Source organism: Kogia breviceps, chromosome 8 (genome assembly GCF_026419965.1).
Source record: "Kogia breviceps isolate mKogBre1 chromosome 8, mKogBre1 haplotype 1, whole genome shotgun sequence".
Taxonomy (NCBI): domain Eukaryota; kingdom Metazoa; phylum Chordata; class Mammalia; order Artiodactyla; family Physeteridae; genus Kogia; species Kogia breviceps.
Genome location: NC_081317.1, coordinates 109407761 through 109428108, shown reverse-complemented (window position 1 = coordinate 109428108; position 20348 = coordinate 109407761). Strand labels below are relative to the sequence as shown.

The 20348-nt window shown below is 43.3% G+C and overlaps 1 protein-coding gene across 5 annotated transcripts in view; it reads left to right on the top strand.

The window, feature by feature from the left end:
* The first annotated feature begins 9185 nt into the window (after window positions 1-9185).
* Window positions 9186-20348, top strand: part of KIF13B (kinesin family member 13B) — a 192372-nt gene continuing 181209 nt past the window's right edge. For all 5 annotated transcript variants that reach the window (XM_067040001.1, XM_067040000.1, XM_067040002.1 and 2 more), the window contains exon 1: window positions 9186-9315. In XM_067040001.1, the coding sequence (XP_066896102.1) occupies window positions 9261-9315 (55 nt within the window). In that variant the 5' untranslated portion in view covers window positions 9186-9260. The remainder of the gene's footprint in view (window positions 9316-20348) is intronic.

The window sequence follows — 20348 nt, the reverse complement described above, 5'->3', positions numbered from 1 at the left end:
CACCAGGGAAGCCCTCCAGGTATTTTTATAGGAGATTATTCTTTCCTTCTTCCTTCCTTCCTTTCTTTCTCCCTTTCTCTCTTTCTCTCTCTTTCTTCCTTTCTTTCTCCCGTTCTCTTTCTTCCTTCCTTCCTTCCTTTCTTTCTCCCTTTCTCTCTTTCTTTCTTCCTTCCTTCCTTTCTTTCTCCCTTTCTCTCTTTCTTTCCTTCTTTCCCTCTTTCTTTCTTTCTTTCTTTCTTTTTTTTCTTTCTTTTTCCCAACTCTAACTTTATCCAGTATTTCCCCCAGGAGGATTTGCTCCTTCACCAGAAGCCAGTTGCTTCTCCTCCAGCTGGGAGACCTGGGCAAAACAGTTCACCTCCAGCTTACCCCACCCTTTCTCTTGCGGTTTCAAAAAAAATCCCTTTAAATTCTAAATCAGATTTGTTGATGAGCTGTGGAAACCTCTGAGCTGAAGGGGGCGGACTGCTGCAACCACGGGTCTGACGAATCTCATGCCTTAGGCAGTGGGTCCCCCAAGCAGCCAATGTATTCCTACCACAGCCTATGAATATTTTATGGATGTCCTTTTGTGCTCACTAATGGGGCCTGAACTGTACAATCTGCCTGGAATAATACCAAAAGAATACCCTCTCCTGACCTCCGTCCCTGAATGATTTATGGAGATGAACTAGGCCTATCAGAGATTTATTATGGAGGTTGTTCTTTCCAGACACTTTTCAACAAAGAGGGAAGTAATATGTTCATACAGATAGTGGACACTTTGGGGGAGTTTTGTGTGGAATCTGTGTGTTTGGAGAGGACTCTTCGTTCTGGATCTTCAGAGATGAGGAGGGGGTTTACATTTCCCCAATAAAGAGGGCAAAATGATGTTTGAAAGAACTTCCATGCTTATGTTATTCCTGGAATTTCTTGTCACCATAGAATATCAGTCAAAACAGTGAACGTAAAGCCCTTCTTATGCCTCCCGTCTCTTCCACTCTGTGTCTTTTAAATTGGAATAGACAAAGACAAGATGACAGCACCTCCACCACTGAATTCTCCACCTCATTGGACAAGATGAGACGTAGACACGTTGCTTACGTCGGCCTGTCACCGATGCTTGTGCGGTACAGAGCCAGAAGCTTCCAAAAGGGAACAATGAAGTGTGTAGGACGCGCAAAGGATGAATTTGTGGAGAAAAACGGGGCTCGAGTGGTTAGGTGTTAATTGGCAGAGGACATCCTAGGGAAGTTCGCAAGGTGAGTGAGAGCAACTAGGGCAAAAGTGCTGCGTAAGAGAGACCGTCCAGCAGTGAGGGGTGAGTCAGGGGATGCCGCCTTCTAAAATGCAGTAAAACCCAGGGCTTTACTTCTGATTTGACTTGTGTTGTGGTCTCTCCCCCCGGCCCCACTGCCTTCACCACAGTGGCCTCAGAGGTAGACTTCTTCCCTTTTAAAGCTCTGTCAAAAGTCCCTTCCTCTGATTCCCCCTAGCATAGGTCAAATACACATACATTTAAGAAAAGTTTACTAATGGGGGAGGGATAAATTAGGAGTTTGGGATTAACATATACACACGACTATATATAAAATAGATCATCAACAAGGACCTACTGTAGAGCACAGGGAACCCTACTCAATATTCTGTAATAACCTATATGGGAAAAGAATCTGAAAAAGAATAGATACATGTATATGTATAACTGAGCACTTAGCTGTTCACCTGAAACTAACACAATATTGTAAATCAACTACACTCCAATATAAAATAAAAATTAAATTTAAAAAAAAGAAAAGTTGACTGAGCACAAAGAGAGAAAAAAAAGGAAACTAATGCATAAATAATCGTGTTGACAAGGTACACCTCGCTCTCTGGGGCTCATAAACCCTACTTCATTCCAAATGAGATCCCAGGGAGAGAGGGGTGCACCCTACCTAGTACACTTCAGGGGACACCTTTAACCTCCAGCACCCAAGTGGACTCTTCCAATCATCGAAATCTCTCAAAAATCCAAGTCAATTCCATGCAGCCTCCCGAGCCCCACACTTGTGGCCTTTTACCCTTTCAGGAGAAACCCAATTCTATGACCCCAAAGCGCATGACCCCGTGCACAGGATGGAGGGATACTTTCTGCCAGAGGTATCTTTTGGGGAGGGGTCATGCAGAAGCTTTGAAAGCCAGAACTGTAGAAGGCTTAGGATAGGATGGTGGCAATGCGAATAGAACAAACACGTACAAGAGACATGGATTTTGACAGCACGGAAGCCATATGAGCTTTTTGCAGTTTAGGCTCCGCAGCTACTCTTCGATGAACACTAGTGTTTCTTTCTGTTGTCCCCTTTCTTCCGAGCCTTGTTCTTCTACTGCTTAGCTGCTGCTCCATCTACTGGCTGTTCTTTCCCCCCAGCTTTGGAATTGGGTAGGGTACCTTTAGCTTTGCCTTCCCTGTGATCTCCCAAGCCAGGTCTACTGAGCCTTCTCTCTTCCCAGTGCACCATCCTCAAAGGGGGTTCCCACACGATTCTGAGAAACAAAGAGGCAGCAAAACAACTTGAAGAAGTTACAAAATTTCCAGAAATCTAACCAAACTTCTCAGCCCTTAAGGACAGTCACCACCTCTTTTTGATCTTTGTATCTCAAGCACCTAATGCCATAAAGCCAAGCACAAGGTAGGGAAGTTTGTTGACTAAAATAATAAATTAATTAAAACAAGGAGGACAGGGACCTCCCTCGTGGTCCAGTGGTTAAGACTCTGCCCTTCCACTGCAGGGGGTATGGTTCGATCCCTTGTCAGGGAACTAGGATCCCTCATGTTGTGAAGTGTGGCCAAAAAAAAAAAAGCAACCCCAAGGAGAACAGAGTGATGTCATAGAAAGTAAGACCATCAAGAAGGGGATGGTCCATTTCACCAAATACCACAGAGAAATCAAGTCAAATGAGGACTGAAAGGCACCCTACTGGGTTTGCAATTAGAGGACCAATGGTACACCTGGCCAGCCTGGTTTTATTAGAGGGGTGAAGGTGGGGAAAGCATGATTGAATTAATAGTCAGTTGACTAATGACAGGTGAGGAAGGCAAGGCGGTGAGTGTAAATTATCTGTGGGAGCTTGGCTATGGAAGAGGCAGAGAGAGAGGTAACTAGAGGTGGACTAAGGGTTGAGGGGAAGTGGTAAAGATGGTAAAGGCCCTGGAGGAATGAGAGAGGGCACTGAGGGCCGCACTGAGACCAGAGAGCACAGATCTGCGAGGCACCGAGGTGCACGGGTGTGTGACTTCCTCCAGCAGGGTTCCTGGGCCCAGTTCCATCGTGTGTGTGTGTGTGTATGTGTGTGTATATGTCTGTAGGCTTCCCCACACCAACAAATGATTCTTGGACACCAACAGGGTGACAGGAAATTCCACTCAATTCTGACACTATCTACCTGGACATAGAATCAGATTCCACAGGTAAAGGGCTCAGGCCCGCACGACCGCCCTCCACCTTAGACGCCAGTCCCAAGCCCAGGTTGTCACCTGTGCTCCTGACCGACTGGCTATGAATTAGCAGCTCCAAGGACACCCTCTAACTCAGGATGCTAATTGCAAGTCCAGATTGTTACCTGTACTTCTGACCATCAGGCTATAAATTGGAGGTTCCCATGACTCTCTCCTTGGGTTCAATTAATTTGCTAGAATGACTCACAAAACTTAGGAAAACACATTTCACTAGATTTGTTATAAAAAGATATTAAAGGATAGGAGTCAACAGCCAGATGATGAGATACATAGGGCTAGGTCCCAAACAAAGGAGGTTCTGTCCTCATGGAGGTTGGGGCCCAGAGCCCACATGGAAACTGGTTCCCCAACGTGGAAACTCCAAGAAAGGACCCCAGCGCTGTCCTTTTAGGGGTTTTATGGAGGCTTTATTACATACACAGGATTGGCTAAATCATTGGCCAATGGTGTTGATTTCAACTCCAGCCTGGCTCCCCTCCCTGGAGGTCTAATCACACGTTGGTCCCATTGGCAATCAACCCCCAGCCTTAGGTGTTTTCCAAAAGACACATCATTAACACAACAAGAGACACCTTGATCACTCTCAACCCTTAGGAAATTCCAAGGGCTTGGGGAGCTGTGAGCCATCAGAGCAACTGTGAATGAAGATCAAATACATATGAGACATAGGTTTTGGTCCTCTGAATGATCAAATATGTATTTCTTGTAAATCACAACAGGGCGCTGACCAAGTATGGGAGAACGAGGGAAGGGAAATGACTTAAGTTTAGGAACTCACGGGGCATAAGTGGTGGTGATGACATGGGCAAGAGGAAGCTTTAAGCTACAGATGTAAGAAAATGAGCCCCTGAAGGAGCTTGAGCGTGAGGAAAGGAGTAAGTTGAGGAACTGGAGGCTTAAAAACAGTGCCTTGGTACCTGGCAGTAGGGGAGTGAGTGAGGTTGGATGAGACTGAGGCTGTGGATGAGAGTTATTGAGTTTCATAGGTGGAGCCATCTTAGATCATGGCAAGATCCAGGTGTGGCCCTGCCAGTCCGTGGCTGATGAAGTGTCAGCAGAGACTGAGGGAACCCAGCAGGGCACCAGAGGCTACTTGAAGCAGGGTGGGGTAGTGGCAAAGGTCTGAAGGCCTGGGCAAGAGCACACAGCAGGGACCCAGAATTTGCATTTAGGAAGCTCTTACTCAGGCTAGCGTACAAGTTAACTTGCCCCATTTAGTCTCAGTTGCCCATCTGTCAAAGGCTGTAATAATATCGCCAAGCTTCATGGGATTGTTGTGAAAATTAAATGAGACCCATAATAAGCACTTGATAAATAACACCTATAAAATAAAGGCCACTCTGGAGACTGACATCCCCTAGGAATTCACAACATAGGAAAGAGAAGAACACTAAGGTAAAAAATACATAAGAGGACACCTAGGGGTGGCCTTCTTTGTGGAAACAGCCTAGATTTTCAGAATCAAATTTGTGTTTGCATTCCAACCCTGAAGCTTACTAGCTCTGCGTAGATTGGAGGCAAGTAACTTCACCTGTCTGTGGTTAATCATGGTGCTGGGTTGTTAATATCTTCCCTCACATGTATTGAGTGCCTGCCTACTGAGTACCAGGGATTATACTGGGTGTTGGAGATAAAAAGACTTGAAAAAGACACTCTCCTGCGCTCACAGTCTGGCTGGGGAGACAGGAAGAGACAACTGGGAAAACTTAGACCTCTGGCAAAGCTAAGTCTGAGGCACGCAGGTAAATCCTTAATTACGCCGGAGAGACGGAGAGACGTCTTTTGCCCTGATGCAGTGATTAGCTCATTCCCTCCCTTTTTAAAAATATAGAACTTAGCATACAGTCCCCACTTTTTTTTTTTTTTTTTTTTTTTACAATAATAGGGTTTTAGAAACTATTCTGGAAAGTAGAATAGCGAAAATTAGATGTTTTCAAATTCCTATGGGCTGAACAGCCTGTATGGAGACACTTCCCGTCATGAAGGATTGTAGAGAGGGGGTCAGAACACAACCGTGGCACCTTCAGTAAGTTTGTCAGGTCCAGTTTCCCCATCTGTAAGGTGAGGAGAGTAATGGTCACTGCTTCATAGAGTTAGTGTGAGGATTAGGTGAGTTAATACACATAAAATGCTTAGGAGAGTGTCTGGTACATAGCGATTATTCAATATCTTTGTTCTCATTATTCTATTAAGTGATGATCTTATAAGGCAAAATGTCTTCCTCAACCTCTGCAGGGTTCATCAGAAATTGTGGATCAAAGCAACAAAAACGTAAACTAGAAATTGGTTTTAGAACGAGTAGATCTGCAAAGGGTCAGCGCAAAATAAACCAGGACCTTCTTATCAACACAGCTAAAATTCAACAATGTCTTGACTGCAGTATCTTACACCGTAAATATTGGTGGATTTCTTAAGTCCTTGCTTTGCAAGACAGTGGTCCAAGGGAGTGCCTTATTTACTAGTTCTTTTTCTCTTTTTCCTCTAATAGTTCAAAAGAGAGAAACCCTGACTTTCTGTCTCTTCTGTTGAAGTCCGAACCAGCACTCCCAGCCAGGTGACAGGGCAGCTCTCCAGTTGCCTGGTGTGAAAGTCCCCACGCTCCTGGGCTGCAGGTTGAAACTCGCCTCTCAGTCCTTTCTCTCTCACTATCTCAGCAAGATTTTGCCCAGGAAGATAAAGCCATTCCTAGTCTCTGGCTCTTTCCTCTAAATAATCCTCTCTCCTCACCTTTATTGCAGAAGTCAAAAGGGGGAGATTAGTGTGAATAAGAGGTCAAAGGGAGAGTAGCCCACAGGGGTGTTTCTCTACGGTCCCTTGGGAAGCTCCTGTCATTTTCTTCCAGTCAAATGTTTCCAGGACCACTTAAATGGTTTTGAAACTTTAGAGAAAGTCCTCACCTCTTCCCTGTCATATCGCTGCCCCACCCCCCCAACCTCTTCGACTCCTAAGAGGCTTTCTCCTCTTGGAACCTTGAGCTTGAATGGAAATACAGCATTCACATAGAAACTGGTAGCCTTCTCTTTTTCTGCCTGCCTTGTTTCTGTTAAGCTAGATTCAAGCTGTCATCAGAACAGGGCTTTTAAAAAGAAAATTTACCAGGTTATAAAAGAGATATAAAGCCAACAGTGGGTGCCCAGGAACCTTGGGACATTGCAAATCCTCATTTGTTATAACCTGCACGTGGTGAGATGGTTAATAGGAAATCCGTTTAAGACTAGAATACCCAACTCTGGTCATCAGTCCAAGGGCCATGACAAAAGTTTTTTCAATGCTAAATAAGAGCAAAAGGGTAGGAGTGAGGGTTTTCATCCAGCAAATCATTTCAATATAAAAATATATTCTTTGTGACCTGGCTTTTATTTTGTTTAAAGGATGACAGTGATAGTCGACAGCAATTTGTTGTATCCAGTAGTTTTTAAAGAATTTACTTGGTAAAATTAAAAAGCTGACAATGCTAAATTGGTTCTCCTTATTTTGTTTACTTATTGCACTGTGAAAATCAAAAGATTTACTGTCTGAAATCTACTGCTTCTCCAGCTGAGAAGGCCCCTTGAAATCTCAGAGGAAGTGCCCCTAAGAAAGAAATTCCCTTCCTGTAAGGAGGGCCTTCTGGGGTTGCCTTTTCTATTTTTAACCTTTTTTTCCTACTTATTTTTTAATTGAGGTATAATTGACATATTAGTTTCAGGTGTACAACATAATGATATGATGTTTTACCTTTTTTTAGTTGTGGTAAAATATACACAACATAAATGTACCATTTTAGGGCTTCCCTGGTGGCGCAGTGGTTGGGAGTCCGCCTGCCAATGCAGGAGACACGGGTTCGAGCCCTGGTCCGGGAAGATCCCACATGCCGTGGAGCAACTATGCCCATGAGCCACAACTACTGAAGCCTGTGTACCTAGAGCCCGTGCTTGGCAACAAGAGAGGCCACCGCACTGAGAGGCCCGCGGACCTCAACGAAGAACATTCCCCGCTCACCACAACTAGAGAAAGCCCGTGTGCAGCAACGAAGACCCAATGCAGCCAAAAATAAATAAAATAAATAAATTTATATTTTAAAAAGTACCATTTTAACCATTTGCAGGTGTGCAGTTCAGTGGCATAAAGTACATTCACATTGTTGTGCAACTATCTCTACCATCCATCACCAGAACTTTTCTAATCTTCCCAAACAGAAACTCTGTATTCATTAAACACTAACTCCCTATCCTCCTTCTTTCCAGCCCCTGGCAACCGTCATTCTACCTTCTGTCTCTGAATTTCACTATTCAGATACCTCATATAAGTGCAATCATACAGGGCTTGCTTTTTTGTGTCTGGCTCATTTCATGTCGTGTTAATTTCTGCTGTACAGCAAAGTGATTCAGTTATACATATACATACATATATATGTATATACACACATACATATATACACATTCTTTTTTATATTCTTTTCCATTATGGTTTATCTCAGGATATTGGATACAGTTTCCTGTGCTATATAGTCTCTTAAGTGTGTTTTTAACCTGTTGGACAACTCTGCTTGTATTGAAGCTCTTTCAACAATAGGATGGTTGGTAAAAGGGCAAGTCTTGCCAGCTTTCTGTATTTACTCATCTGTAAAATTGTTCTGAGTTCTGTTCTATCATTTAAACATATCCAAGCGGAACTGCCTCTTATAAAGGTGGCCACTGATACTCATTTCCTATTGAAATTCCCAATATGTAATGTAGGCCCAGCATTGCATGTAAAAATCTCCCAGTTTTCATGCATTGGCCAATAACGTTAGGCCAAACAGAATATGTTTGCAGGCCAGATCTTGCCCACAGGCCACCAGTTAGCATTTCTGCTAGGGCTTAACAAAAAGCACATTTTAGTGTGGCTTCACTGAGTCATTGATTCATTCATGCAATAAATGTTTACTGGGTCTCTACTACAGGCTAGGCTACACATATAAGATATGGTTTTAAAAATACAAAATAGGAGAGTCATAAATAGTTGCAGCATAAATGCTATAACAGAGCAAAAATAATGACTTTTATTGCACACTTATGTGCCTGGGAGTTTTAAGAGCTTTACCTACTCACTAAACCTCACAACAATCCCATAAAGTAGGCATTTCATTTACGTATGAAAAGACAAGCGTTGAGTGGTCAAATCACTTGCCTTGGTCACACAGTTGGAAAGTGCTAAGGGCGCGTTTGAACCTAGATTGATGCCAGAGCCCAAGGTCTTGACTGGAAAGGGGGGCAGGGGGTGGGTTGGTATAGGGTAACCTGTGGATTTATGAAGACCTCCAGAAGAGGTGACTTTTGACTTGTCTTGAAGGCTGATTTCAGCAAACATGGCCGGGAGGGCAATCCAGGCAGAGGAAATAATTTGAGCCAGGGATCAAACACTAAGATTGGCAGGAAATGAGTCTGAAAGAGGTCGCAAGGTCTCCAGCGCCATCTATTCAACTGTTTGTTTTCAGGTGAGATATCAGCTCATCGACAGCTTACGTCTCAGTACTAACTGCAAGGGTAAGAATTGTGTAGAAACAGAGGGGTATTTACAAGCTCCAGAGAAGGAAGCGCACCGGACCTCTGCCGCTCTGCCCGCGACCACCTACAGGAACTACAAGTCCCGTCATGCAGCGGGGGCGCCGCCGGGAGCCCCGAGTCGGCCACGCCCCTCCACAGGCCCCGCCCCAGCCCCGCCCCTCTCGCCCGTAGCCCCCTCCCGCCCGGTCAGCCCCGAAGAGTTGCCCGGTGGCCGCGGCAGACGGAAGCCGAGCGAGAGCCTCGGCGGCGGCAGGATGGGGGACTCCAAAGTGAAAGTGGCCGTCCGGATCCGGCCCATGAACCGAAGAGGTGAGAGCCGAGCGCGCCTGGGGCCGCCGCGGCGGAGGCGGCAGGTGCCTGGCGCGCCCTTCCCTTGGCCTCGGCCGCCGTGTGGGGTCTGGCCGGTCCCGCCCCTGGAGTCCGTGTCTGGGCGGGGGTGGGGGCGGCCCGCGCACCCCGAAACCTCGTCGCCCGTGTCCGCCCCGCCTGCTAGGGACGCCCCTCCCCTGGCCCGCACCGCGTCCCGGGGCGCCGCGGGCCCCATGTCCCGGCCCGCTGTCCCTTCCGCCGGCGCGCCCGCCCCGCCGCCCTTTTGCCCTCCTGTCTCCCTGCCCTTCTAGGAGGGCGCCCGCGCCCCTGGCTCGCTTCCTCCTTCCCCACCCGGCCCCTGGTCCCGCGCCTCGCCGCGCCTCCGCTCTCGGCCCGCCAGCTGTCAGCGCGGCCCCCGCCCTGGGGTCCTCACCCTCCAGCCTGGCCCGGGACAGCCGGGGACCCCCCAGGCCCCACGTCGGTGGCCCAGGAGCCCCGACCCCTCACTCCTGTGGCCCGTGGCAGGAAGAAGGGCAGGGAGTTGGGGTTACTCCTGAGAAAGCAGTCTAGTGCAAAAGTCCTTCCTCTTGGCTTTTCACTTTATATTCCTTTAACCTGGACTGTCATGAAGACTTGTAAATCCTTTGATTGAACTTGGGTAGAGGAGTTGCCCTCCCCCGATCCCCCGCTTTTTCTTGACTGTTGAGAAAGTTTTGTTTTTGCTTGAAGTCATATTCGTCATCTCTCAACAATAAATAGATTAGGTGCCAAGATTCTTGTGAAATTGTATCTTTCAGACATTCTCTCAATTCTGCAGGGAGGGTAGAGAAAGCAGATAAACAGTACATTTTAAATCCTCTTTAGACAGTCAGATGTAATGGAGAAAACCTGACTCAAGTCAGAGGAGGTGGGTCGGGCCTTGGCTTTAATGCTTAACTAGCAGCGTGAGAGGGCAAGTTACTTTAAGTGAGCTATATTGGAAACACCTCCTATATATACCAGGTGATTCTGGTGGGATCATTATAGTCCCAGGAAATGACTTTTCAGCTGAGAAGGCTCTTAACTAATGCGAATCATTCGTGTAAGTACCAGAATCATTTTCTCAGTCATTTTCGCAACTTCTTTGTTTGTAGTTGTGTTGTTTATTTATTTATTTTATTATATTTATTTTTGGCTGCGTTGGGTCTTCGTTGCCGCGAGCGGGCTTTCTCTAGTTGCGGCGAGCTGGGGCTACTCTTCGTTGCCTTGCGTGGGCTTCTCATTACGGTGGCTTCTCTTGTGGAGCACAGGCTCTAGGCACGTGGGCTTCCATAGTTGTGGCTCGCGGGCTCTAGAGCGCAGGCTCAGTAGTTGTGGCGCAAGGGCTTAGTTGCTCCGCAGCATGTGGGATCTTCCTGGACCAGGGTTCGAACCCGTGTCCCCTGCATTGGCAGGCGGATTCTTAACCACTGAGGCACCAGGGAAGCCCTGTAGTTGTGTTGTTTAAGTCTGTGTAGAAATTGAGTTGCTTTCTAGTTGTCTTTGCTGTCTTTGGTATATATTAAGATACACAGTTAAACAGGTTGACATGTGCTTTCTAGGTTTGTCCTCTTGGAAGTTTGTTTTTTTGTTTTTGGAGTTGGTGAGTCCTCCTGTCCCTGTTCGGCTTAAGGCTGTCAAGATGACACAAGAATTTTCCCTAAGAACTTAATTACTTTAAGTTCTCAACGAGTTCACGTTTTGGGTCTTCAACCTTTGCCTCATTAATTCCATGCTCTGACAAAATGAAAGAACTTAGATGAACTCTGACAGTTTCCGAAAGCTTCTAGTCCTCGAGTGTTCAGGCAGCTTTATTTCAATTCACTTCAAGTGTATTACCGTCACAGTGATTTAAAAAAAACAAAACAAAACAAAACACCAAGCCACAGAAAACACAACTTAGCTGGGATTTGATTCTGAAAGGATGATTTCGGCACATTTAAAAAATTTCCTATTCACGAAAAACTTGGGAAATGTCAGTGCTAAAAAGAGGCAGCTCACCCACCACCACCAAAGACCTATCTCAGATAATTAAAATTCTTTCCTCTTCCCCCTCCCCCGACCTTGAGTTTCAGTTTTCCAGGGGAAGCACTATCCTTTTTACTTATAAATTGTCATTGATTAGATTGTAATAATTGTCAGTATCAGAGGTTCAGGGGGTGCGTAGAATAATACTTGTAGCTTTGGAAAAGATGTTAGTTGTCCCTTTGGCTGAACTCATTTTAAAATTAAGGTTTTTGCGTAGATCCATTACCCTATAGGTAGAAGCTCGTTGTTTGTGGTATACTGCCTTCTGATTCATTTACTGCCTCTCTTACCTAGCCTTACATTTCCTGAATGCACATGGGCTTTGTTTTTTTAGTGATTACTACAGATAATTAAAAGTGGTTCTATTTCTATTTTCTCATAAGGTAGTCATTTACATAAATCTAGAGGTTCTTGTGGAATACAATGGAGTGGAATTGTAAAGCCAGTGATTTTTACACTGCTGCCTAGAGTTTGCTTAAAAAGGCTAAAACAAAGTCATATCCCTTTCCGGTAATTTTGAAAAAATTATTACTGTGACCAATTATTACTCCCGGGAAAATTAATGGATTAAGTAATAGTATACAATTCTGATGAATAGTAAACTTTTAGTCACAGTTGTTTCTCCCTTAGCAGGTTAGTGCAGGAAGCAACCTCAGAAATCACTCTTCACAAATGAGAATGAGATGAGAATGGGTTCCTGGGATAATGTAGTTTTACTCTAAAGACTGATAGTTGGAATTACATTAGCTACTTGTTGAGGAAAATCTGAAATTTGCAAGAAGCTTCTAGTGTACCATTAAGTTCTTCATGTGATTCAGTATCTGACTGTGCTTAGGTGTTAAAGTAGATAATTGGTTTATTATTTACATTTATCATGGAATTAAGAGTGTTTCAGTCTTTTTTGCTAAATTACATGTGGGCTTGGGAAACTTAGTTATTTGAACATTCAGCATTAGGCCCTACTTCAATAATAGCAAGAATTGTAATGACAATGAATATGCTTTTGTCGGGAATATTTTTCTTGTTATACCTTTTAACATTATACTAAGAAAACAAAAAGTAAAAAGGAAAATGTCTCTGACATTCTTCCACCTTAACAATTCACACTCATTTTCTTATTTTCATTCTAGTTCGTACTTACATGCATATGTAATTTTACGTAGTTTTAATACTACAACTTTTATTTTTGCTTTTCTTCATTTGAAGTATGAACTTAAACAGCTAAAGTAAAAGAGGTTAAGCTTGTTTTGTCATGAGATCTGAGAGTTCTATTTGCAGTTCTGTTTGTTTGTCATCTCTCAGACCTGTACAGCTCACCAGGTAACCTGGTTGTGTTCTGTATGCTGTAAGGAACACCCATTCATACATTATTAACCAGTGAAATTATTAAATGAGCCGAAAGTTTTACAAGCATAACTGATGGCACTAGTTAGATCAGCGACACTCTCCTGTTCAGGAATTTGATGTTTTATAACTTTAGATGGCTTAAAAAATATTCAGTATTTATTGAACGCCTGCCAGGTGTCTACCTTATCTTAGTATGGGATCTTATTGCCTTCCCTCAAGGGGCTTCCAGTGTTTAAATATGTATGAGATTAACTATCAAAATAAATAAATCTGTATAAAAAGTGTTTGGGAAATATCTTTGCTGTCTACCTAGCCTAAGGTGATGAAACCAGAAGTTACATTAGAAATTTTTCAGTACTCGATGCAGTGAAAATCACGGAGAAGAATCAACACAGTGAAAGACACAAAGAATAATGTAAAGTCTAACTAGGAAAAGAAGTCAGTGCTTAAGTGAATCACAGTCTAGTATCTCAGTGGATAAGATATAGACGTTAAAAATGAAACTCAAAACCATTTAACGAGGAAGAATTTTTTATGTTAGAAAAAGCAGAATGTAAAACAGTATGTGTAACTATACGGTTGAATCTACTATTATGATTATTACTATGTTAAAAATGTAAACAGGAATGGGCAAGGGCTAGAAAGAAACATGAAAAAATGAGACTGATCTTGTTGGGGGAATTTTATTTCCTAAAAACTTTCTCTTAGTGTTGTCTAGTATTATAGTATTCAGTTTTTAAAAGTGTACTTTATGGTTTGTGCTCATAAGGAAATGACCTTCACATGAAAAGATAAGATTAAAAGGTAAACACCTTCAGCAGATTGCTAGTTATTAAAAGTACCAGGTGAGTGATAGGGAGATGGAGGAATTGAGCGTGAAGGATTCCTGGAAACTTGGTGATTAGGGGAGGGTTCTTTCTCTGTGGAGGGAGGAAGCTTATGGGGCCTGGTGGGAGGGGTGGGGAATTGGTTCTTTGAGAAGGAAGTATGGCCTGAGAGCAAAGGCATGGGGGCAGGAATGAGCCAGGCAAGTTTAGGCACAGAGATGAGATGAGCGTGTGCTAACACGGGAGTGTTCCATGAGGTTGACTGGAGAAGGGTGAGATTAGGAAGGTCAGGCGAAGTTGCAGGGGGCCCAGAAGTCTGGCTTCAGGGTGGCTGGTCCATGTGCTCTGTTTAGCTTTTGAGAACTTCGGGTGGGTCTTGGACATAAGCATGATGGAGAAGGATCGCCAGATCTCAGGGCAAGGTTGAAAGCCTGGGTAGGTAACTAGTTCAGGGCATAGCTAGAAAACATTTACAAGCGTGTGGTGGAAATGAAGCCATGTGAATAGGAAGAGTAAGGAGACCAGTCAAAACCAAGTGAGCAGTCGTGAATCAAAAGACAGGTGAAACTGAGGAAGTAGGAGGAAGCTTGGAAGACCCTGGCCGTCAGTGAGGAAAACAGGTGATGCTTGGGAATCAAGGTGCAGGGTTGGGTGGGAGAATCTGTTTGAAACAGGAAGGAGTCTTTGACCCTGAGCCCACTGGTGGTTCTTAAGCCTTCTCAGATAACTGGTGTTGGAGTTAGGGTTGCCTGTGGATGGAAATTTCTGACATATTTTCTGAAACAGAAGATGCTTGTTTTATTAGCATCTGCTCGAGATGCTAATGGAGGATGAGACACACATCTATCACAACATTCTTTTGTTTCTGCTGTCAACTCCGTGACTGAAAAATGGGATTTATACGTATAGGGCCAGAGGCTTTTGGAGAAGAAAGCACAAGTTTCTCAAATCAAATCAAAACTTGTTTGAATTGGCATTACTTTAACCCCCCACCCCCCATAAAACAATGACTAACGTCAGCTTTTCCATTTCTTAAGTTCTGAAGATGGAAGAAATCACTGGCAAAAACATTGGTTAAGCAGATGGATTGAGCTGTTTAGTGAGGGAAATGGGTTCGTTATTGATCTCTATGCTTGCTGATCAGCTTCCCCTTGTGTTCAACAAAGCATATTCTTAAAAAAGCTTGGCTGAGGGCTTCCCTGGTGGCGCAGTGGTTGAGAATCCGCCTGCCGATGCAGGAGACACGGGTTCGTGCCCCGGTCCGGGAAGATCCCACGTGCCGCGGAGCGGCTGGGCCCGTGAGCCATGGCCGCTGAGCCTGTGCGTCCGGAGCCTGTGCTCCGCAACGGGAGAGGCCACAACAGTGAGAGGCCCGCGTATAACAAAAAAAAAAAAAAAAAAAAAAAAGCTTGGCTGAGAGAAGCAGTATAGTCATTAGGGAAGTGTGTGAAACTAACTGGTGTATGGGACACGAAATCCATGACTTAATTGGTCCTGGGCTTTAGCTCTCAGAAGCTGCAGGTATCTTTAAAAGCTGGTAGTAATGAATTCGCCTATTCAATTTAACATGTGTTGACTGAAGAAAAAAATAATAGCTACTTTTTGAGAGCTTTCTGTTTGTGAGCTACAGAGTTCATTCCTTTTTATACATTATTCTTCAAACAAAACTTTGAAAGGTAGTTATAGAATTTCTTTTTAACAGAATCTCAGAGAGGTTAAGTAACTTTCCCAGAATTACAAAACCAGTATTTTGGAGCCCGAATTTCACCTATTTTGCCATTAAAACCTGTGCTTTTACTACTATATCGGACATGATGATCTTTAGAGGGGCGCTGCATTCCTGAGCTTGCGTAATTTTCAAAGATGTGCAGGATATATGAGAAGCATAAGTCATGATCTTTGACCAAAAGAGCTCACTGTCTTGTTGGTAGTAAGAGATACACAGGTGAATCAGTTATGAGTGTAGTACACAAAGCAACAATGGCAGTGCCTGATGAATTAAAGAAATGGGGGTGGGGCTTGAGAATAATGAGGAATGGGTTGAAGGCAATTGACAGGAAGGCATGGCAGGTGGGGTGCACAAGATGAGTTGTTGGACTTAGCAAAACATGGATGTAGGAATTAAGCAAGAACAGTGAGGAAGTTAGCTGTAAAAATTCAGCCAGCAGGAAGGAGACAGTATCTGTATAATTAACAGTTAAAGAGAGGTTGCTGTGCATCGACATGGTCCTAAGCACTGAACTAGATTATTTTAGGTTAATCCTCACAAAAATGCTAGGAAGAATTTATAACACATTTTACAGATGAGAAAATGGGAACTTGGACAAGCTTAGCCACTTGCCCCAAATTACATAACTATCAAGTGGAGAAACTAGGGATTGGAACCTGGGCAGTTCAGCTCCAGAGCCCCAGCCCTGAAATCCTGTTCTTTCTTGGAAAAGCTGGAAGAATATAGGGAGTGAGGAATGAGAAGAGTGATGGAAGGTGGCCTCACTGAAGTCGAGAGGTTTGTGGGGAGCGGAGGGGTATGGAGAGGGGTGAGGTACAGGCAGATTCAGAAGCGTCTCGGGCAGAGTTGGAGGAGTGCAGTCACGATAGGTTTTGTTTTTTTAAAGGTAAAATTGGTATGTAACAGTATATTAGTTTCAGGTGTACAAGGTAACTCTAAAAAGTGATCACCACGATAACAGTAAGTCCAGTTACCAATTAACCCGCTTCGCCCATTCGCCACCCCTAACCCTCTCCACCTCTGTAACTACCAGTCTGTCCTCTGTGTCTGTAAGTTTTGTTTTGTTCTTTTTTGTTTTGTATTCCACATATAAGTGAAATCATACGGTGGTGTTTGTCTGATTTACTTGGCCTAGCATAATACCCTCAAGGCCCATCCGTGTTGTCGCAAATGTATAGGTTTTTGAATAGAGCAGTGGCACTGTTAAAGTGATGTTTTAGGAAGATAAATTAAGCTGTGTCTTTATCTTGCTCACAGGCTAATACATTAGCTTGTTTCTGTTTCATGAATGCTGGAGGAAGACATAGGACTTTGGGGTCAGAGGATTTATGGCGCAGCAGGTGGCAGGAGCGGTTCCCTTTGCCTGTACCTCCCACAGGGGTGACATGGAGGGGTCCAGATGGATGCTGTGCAGGCAGTGGGTTGGGTTGCATCGGAGGGGCACTGAGCTGGGGGACCCGATTGCTTTTCCGTGGTAAGCAAGCCTGCTCTTTGTCCTGAGGGTTGCTGGCTGCAAACACATTCCTGAGAGGTGGGTGGGGTAAAGAGCATTTCTGGCCTTGCAGTCTAGACACACCCAGCAAGAACTTGTCAAGGTGGTATGAAAGCAACTGAGATGTGGGAGATATAGGAAGACTGCAAAGCTTCTGGTTTAGATAACTGAGTGAATGAGTGCTGGTGTCATCAACTGAGACCAGAAACGTGGGAGAAGCAGGTTTTAGGGTGGAGGTGTGGGAAATTATGAGCTCTATTCTTGGACATTCAACAATATTTAGTCAATGCTTATCACGTGCCATGCACTGCACCTACAACTAAGATGTAGTGCATGCCTGGAAGAAATGCAACAGACTGGTTGAGTTTTAGGTTCTGAAGTGCAGCCAAGAGGATGGACGCAGAAAGCTGTTGGACAGGAGTCTGAAACTAAGGGACTAGAGATACGTGTAGATTTTGGAGTCGTTACTATATTTAGAAGATAAGACATCAAATTAAGGTATGTGTGAAGGACGAGGTCACAGAGGCCGAGAAGAGAGGCATAAGGAAAAGCAGGTGAAAGTAATGTGGAGGCCCAGGGCGATAAATGGCAGAAGAATAATTTTAACTGAATGAATGAATTGCTGTTGGCATGTTGGTAGTGGGCTGAGAAATCAGTGGGTGTTTCCATGTGGAAGCAGTGTGTATACGTGAGCATTCTTCCAAGAAGCTCCATATAGAAATATTGTTCAGTCATAAGAATGAAATAATGCCAATTGCAACAACGTGGATGGACCTAGAGATTATCATACTAAGTGAAGTAAGCCAGACAGGGAAAGACAACTATCATATGATATTGCTTATACGCGGAATCTAAAAAAAAGATGCAAATGAACTTATTTACAAAACAGAAATAAACCCACAGACATAGAAAACAAGCATATGGTTACCAAAGGGGAAGGGGGGAGGGATAAATTAGGAGTTTGGGATTAACATACACACACTACTATAAATAAAATAGATAACTAACAAGGACCTACTAGATAGCACAGGGAACGATACTCAATATTTTGTAATAACCTATAAGGGAAAAGAATCTGAAAAAGAATATGTGTGTGTGTGTGTGTGTGTGTGTGTATAGCTGAATCACTGTGCTGTACACCTGAAACTAACACAGCATTGTAAATTAACTATACTTCAATTAGAACAAAAAAGCTTCATATAGAAAGGAAAGGTAAAGAGCGGTCTCTAGAGGTGTAGTTAGGAAGAGGCATTTCCCCCCCCCAAAGTCTGGGAGATGTTTGAGCCTTGTTATAAATAGAAATAGCCAATAGAGAGGGAATTTTTTTAAATTAATTAATTTATTTATTTTTGGCTGCATTGGGTCTTTGTTGCTGCACGCGGGCTTTGTCTGGTTGAGGGAGCGGGGGCTACTCTTCATTGCGGTGCGCGGGCTTCTCTTGGCGGTGGCTTCTCTTGTTGCAGAGCACGAGCTCTAGGCGCGTGGGCTTCAGTAGTTGTGGCACACGGGCTTAGTTGCTCCACTGCATGTGGGATCTTCCCAGACCAGGGATCGAACCCGTGTCCCCTGCACTGGCAGGCGGATTCTTAAACACTGCGCCACCGGGGAAGTCTGTAGAGACGGAAATTTTTGAAGTATAGAGGGAAGAGGATAATTATATAATGGGGAAGCCCTGGAGTGCTTAATTTTCTAGATGAGGTAGACTGTGAGGTTATTAATTGCGAGTAAGAAGAATTGGGTTGGCTGGGATCTTCAAAGTAGTGAGTGTCTAGAAGTGTGGTTGAAGGGCTTGAACCATAATTTATATCAATTGAGGACAGTGGGACCATTCCTTCTCAGCTGTTTTTGAGATGTAATTCACGTATCAAAAGTGTATAATTCAGTGGCTTTTAGTGTGTTTGCAGAGCTGTGCAACCGTCTGCACTATCCGACTCCAGAACATTTTTATCATCCCAAAGAGAGCTTCTCTCGTTAGCAGTTGCTCTCCATCCACACCCACACCCTCCCCTTTCCCCACAGTCCCTGGCAGCCACTAATCTACTTCTTGTCTCTGTGGATTTGCCTTTTCTGGACATTTACTATAAATGGGATCATACAGTATATGGACTTTTGTATCTGCTTTCCCTTGGCATAGTGTGTTCAGGTTTTATCCATGTTGTAGCATGAATCAATACTTCATTCCTTTTTAAAGCTGAATAATATTCTGTGATATGAATATGCTGCATTTTGATGCCTGTTCATCAGTTGATGGGCATTTGGCTTGTTTCCATCTTTTAGCTCTTAATGAATAATGAACATTTATATATAAGTTATTGTATATTTTCATTTCTCTTGATTATGTGTATAAATGGAAGTGGAATCACTGGGTCATGTAGTAACTCTAACTTTTGAGAAACCGCTAAATTGTTTTCCAAAGTTATTGCACCATTTTACATTTCCACCAACAATGTATGAAGTTTCCAGATTATTGCCACTCTAGTGGGTGTGAAGTGGTATCTCATTATGATTTGCTTGTCCCCAGTGTCTAGTGATGTTAATTAAGCATCTTTTCATGTAATTAAGCCATTTGTATATCTTTTCGGAGATCCCTATTCAAACCCTATTCTTATTTTTAAAATTGAGTTGTCTTTTTATTATTGAGTTCTAAGAGTTCTTTGTATATTCTGAGTACCAGTCCCTTAACAGATACATGATTTGCAGATACTGTCTTGAACTTGTGGGTTGCCTTTTCATTCTTTCAGTGGAGTCCTTTGAAGCACAAAAGCTTTTCATTTTGATGTGGTCCAATTTATCTGTTTTTTTCTTTTGTTGCTTGTGCTTTTGATTTGATATCTAAGAAACCATTGCCTAACCCAAGGTCATGTGGATTTAATGCCTATGTTTTCTTCTAAGAGTTTTATAGTTTTAGCTCTTACATTTATTTAGGACTTTGATCTGTTTGGAGTTAATTTTTGAATATGGTGTGAGGTAGAGGTCCGATTTTGTCTTTTTGCATGTGAATACCCAGTTGTCCCATCACCATTTGTTGAAATGACTATACTTTCCCCATTGGATTGTCTTGGCACCCTTGTTGAAAATTAGTTGACCATAAATGTGACAGCATATTTCTGGATTCTCAAGTCTATTCCAATGATTTATACATCTGTCCTTAGGTTAGTATCACACTGTCTTGATTACCGTAACTTTGTAGTAAGTTTGAAATTGGTGAGTGTAGTCTTTCGACTTTGTTCTTTTTCCAGATTGGTTTGGCTATTCTGGTTTTGCCTTATAAGTTTTTAAATACCTGCTTTCTAACCCTCTGAAGTTGACTGGTTTCTTGAAAATACACATTTTATGTTTTGGGCCACATAAGATTATTTCAATTATTTTGGTATTATAATCTTTCTTCCCCCCATCAGGCATCGTGTCTTGGATCTTCCTTCATTCCTCAGTTTTTTCTTTAGCTGTATTAGAAGTCAGTTATATTTTATCTTTTGTTTATTGAATAGATTCTCATGTTCAGTGGTAAAAACTTAAAAGTAGGTGATTAGGATATTTTATATATCTCTTACTAGAAAGCAAACTACCAGTTGGTTTTTTACCTCTGTGGCAT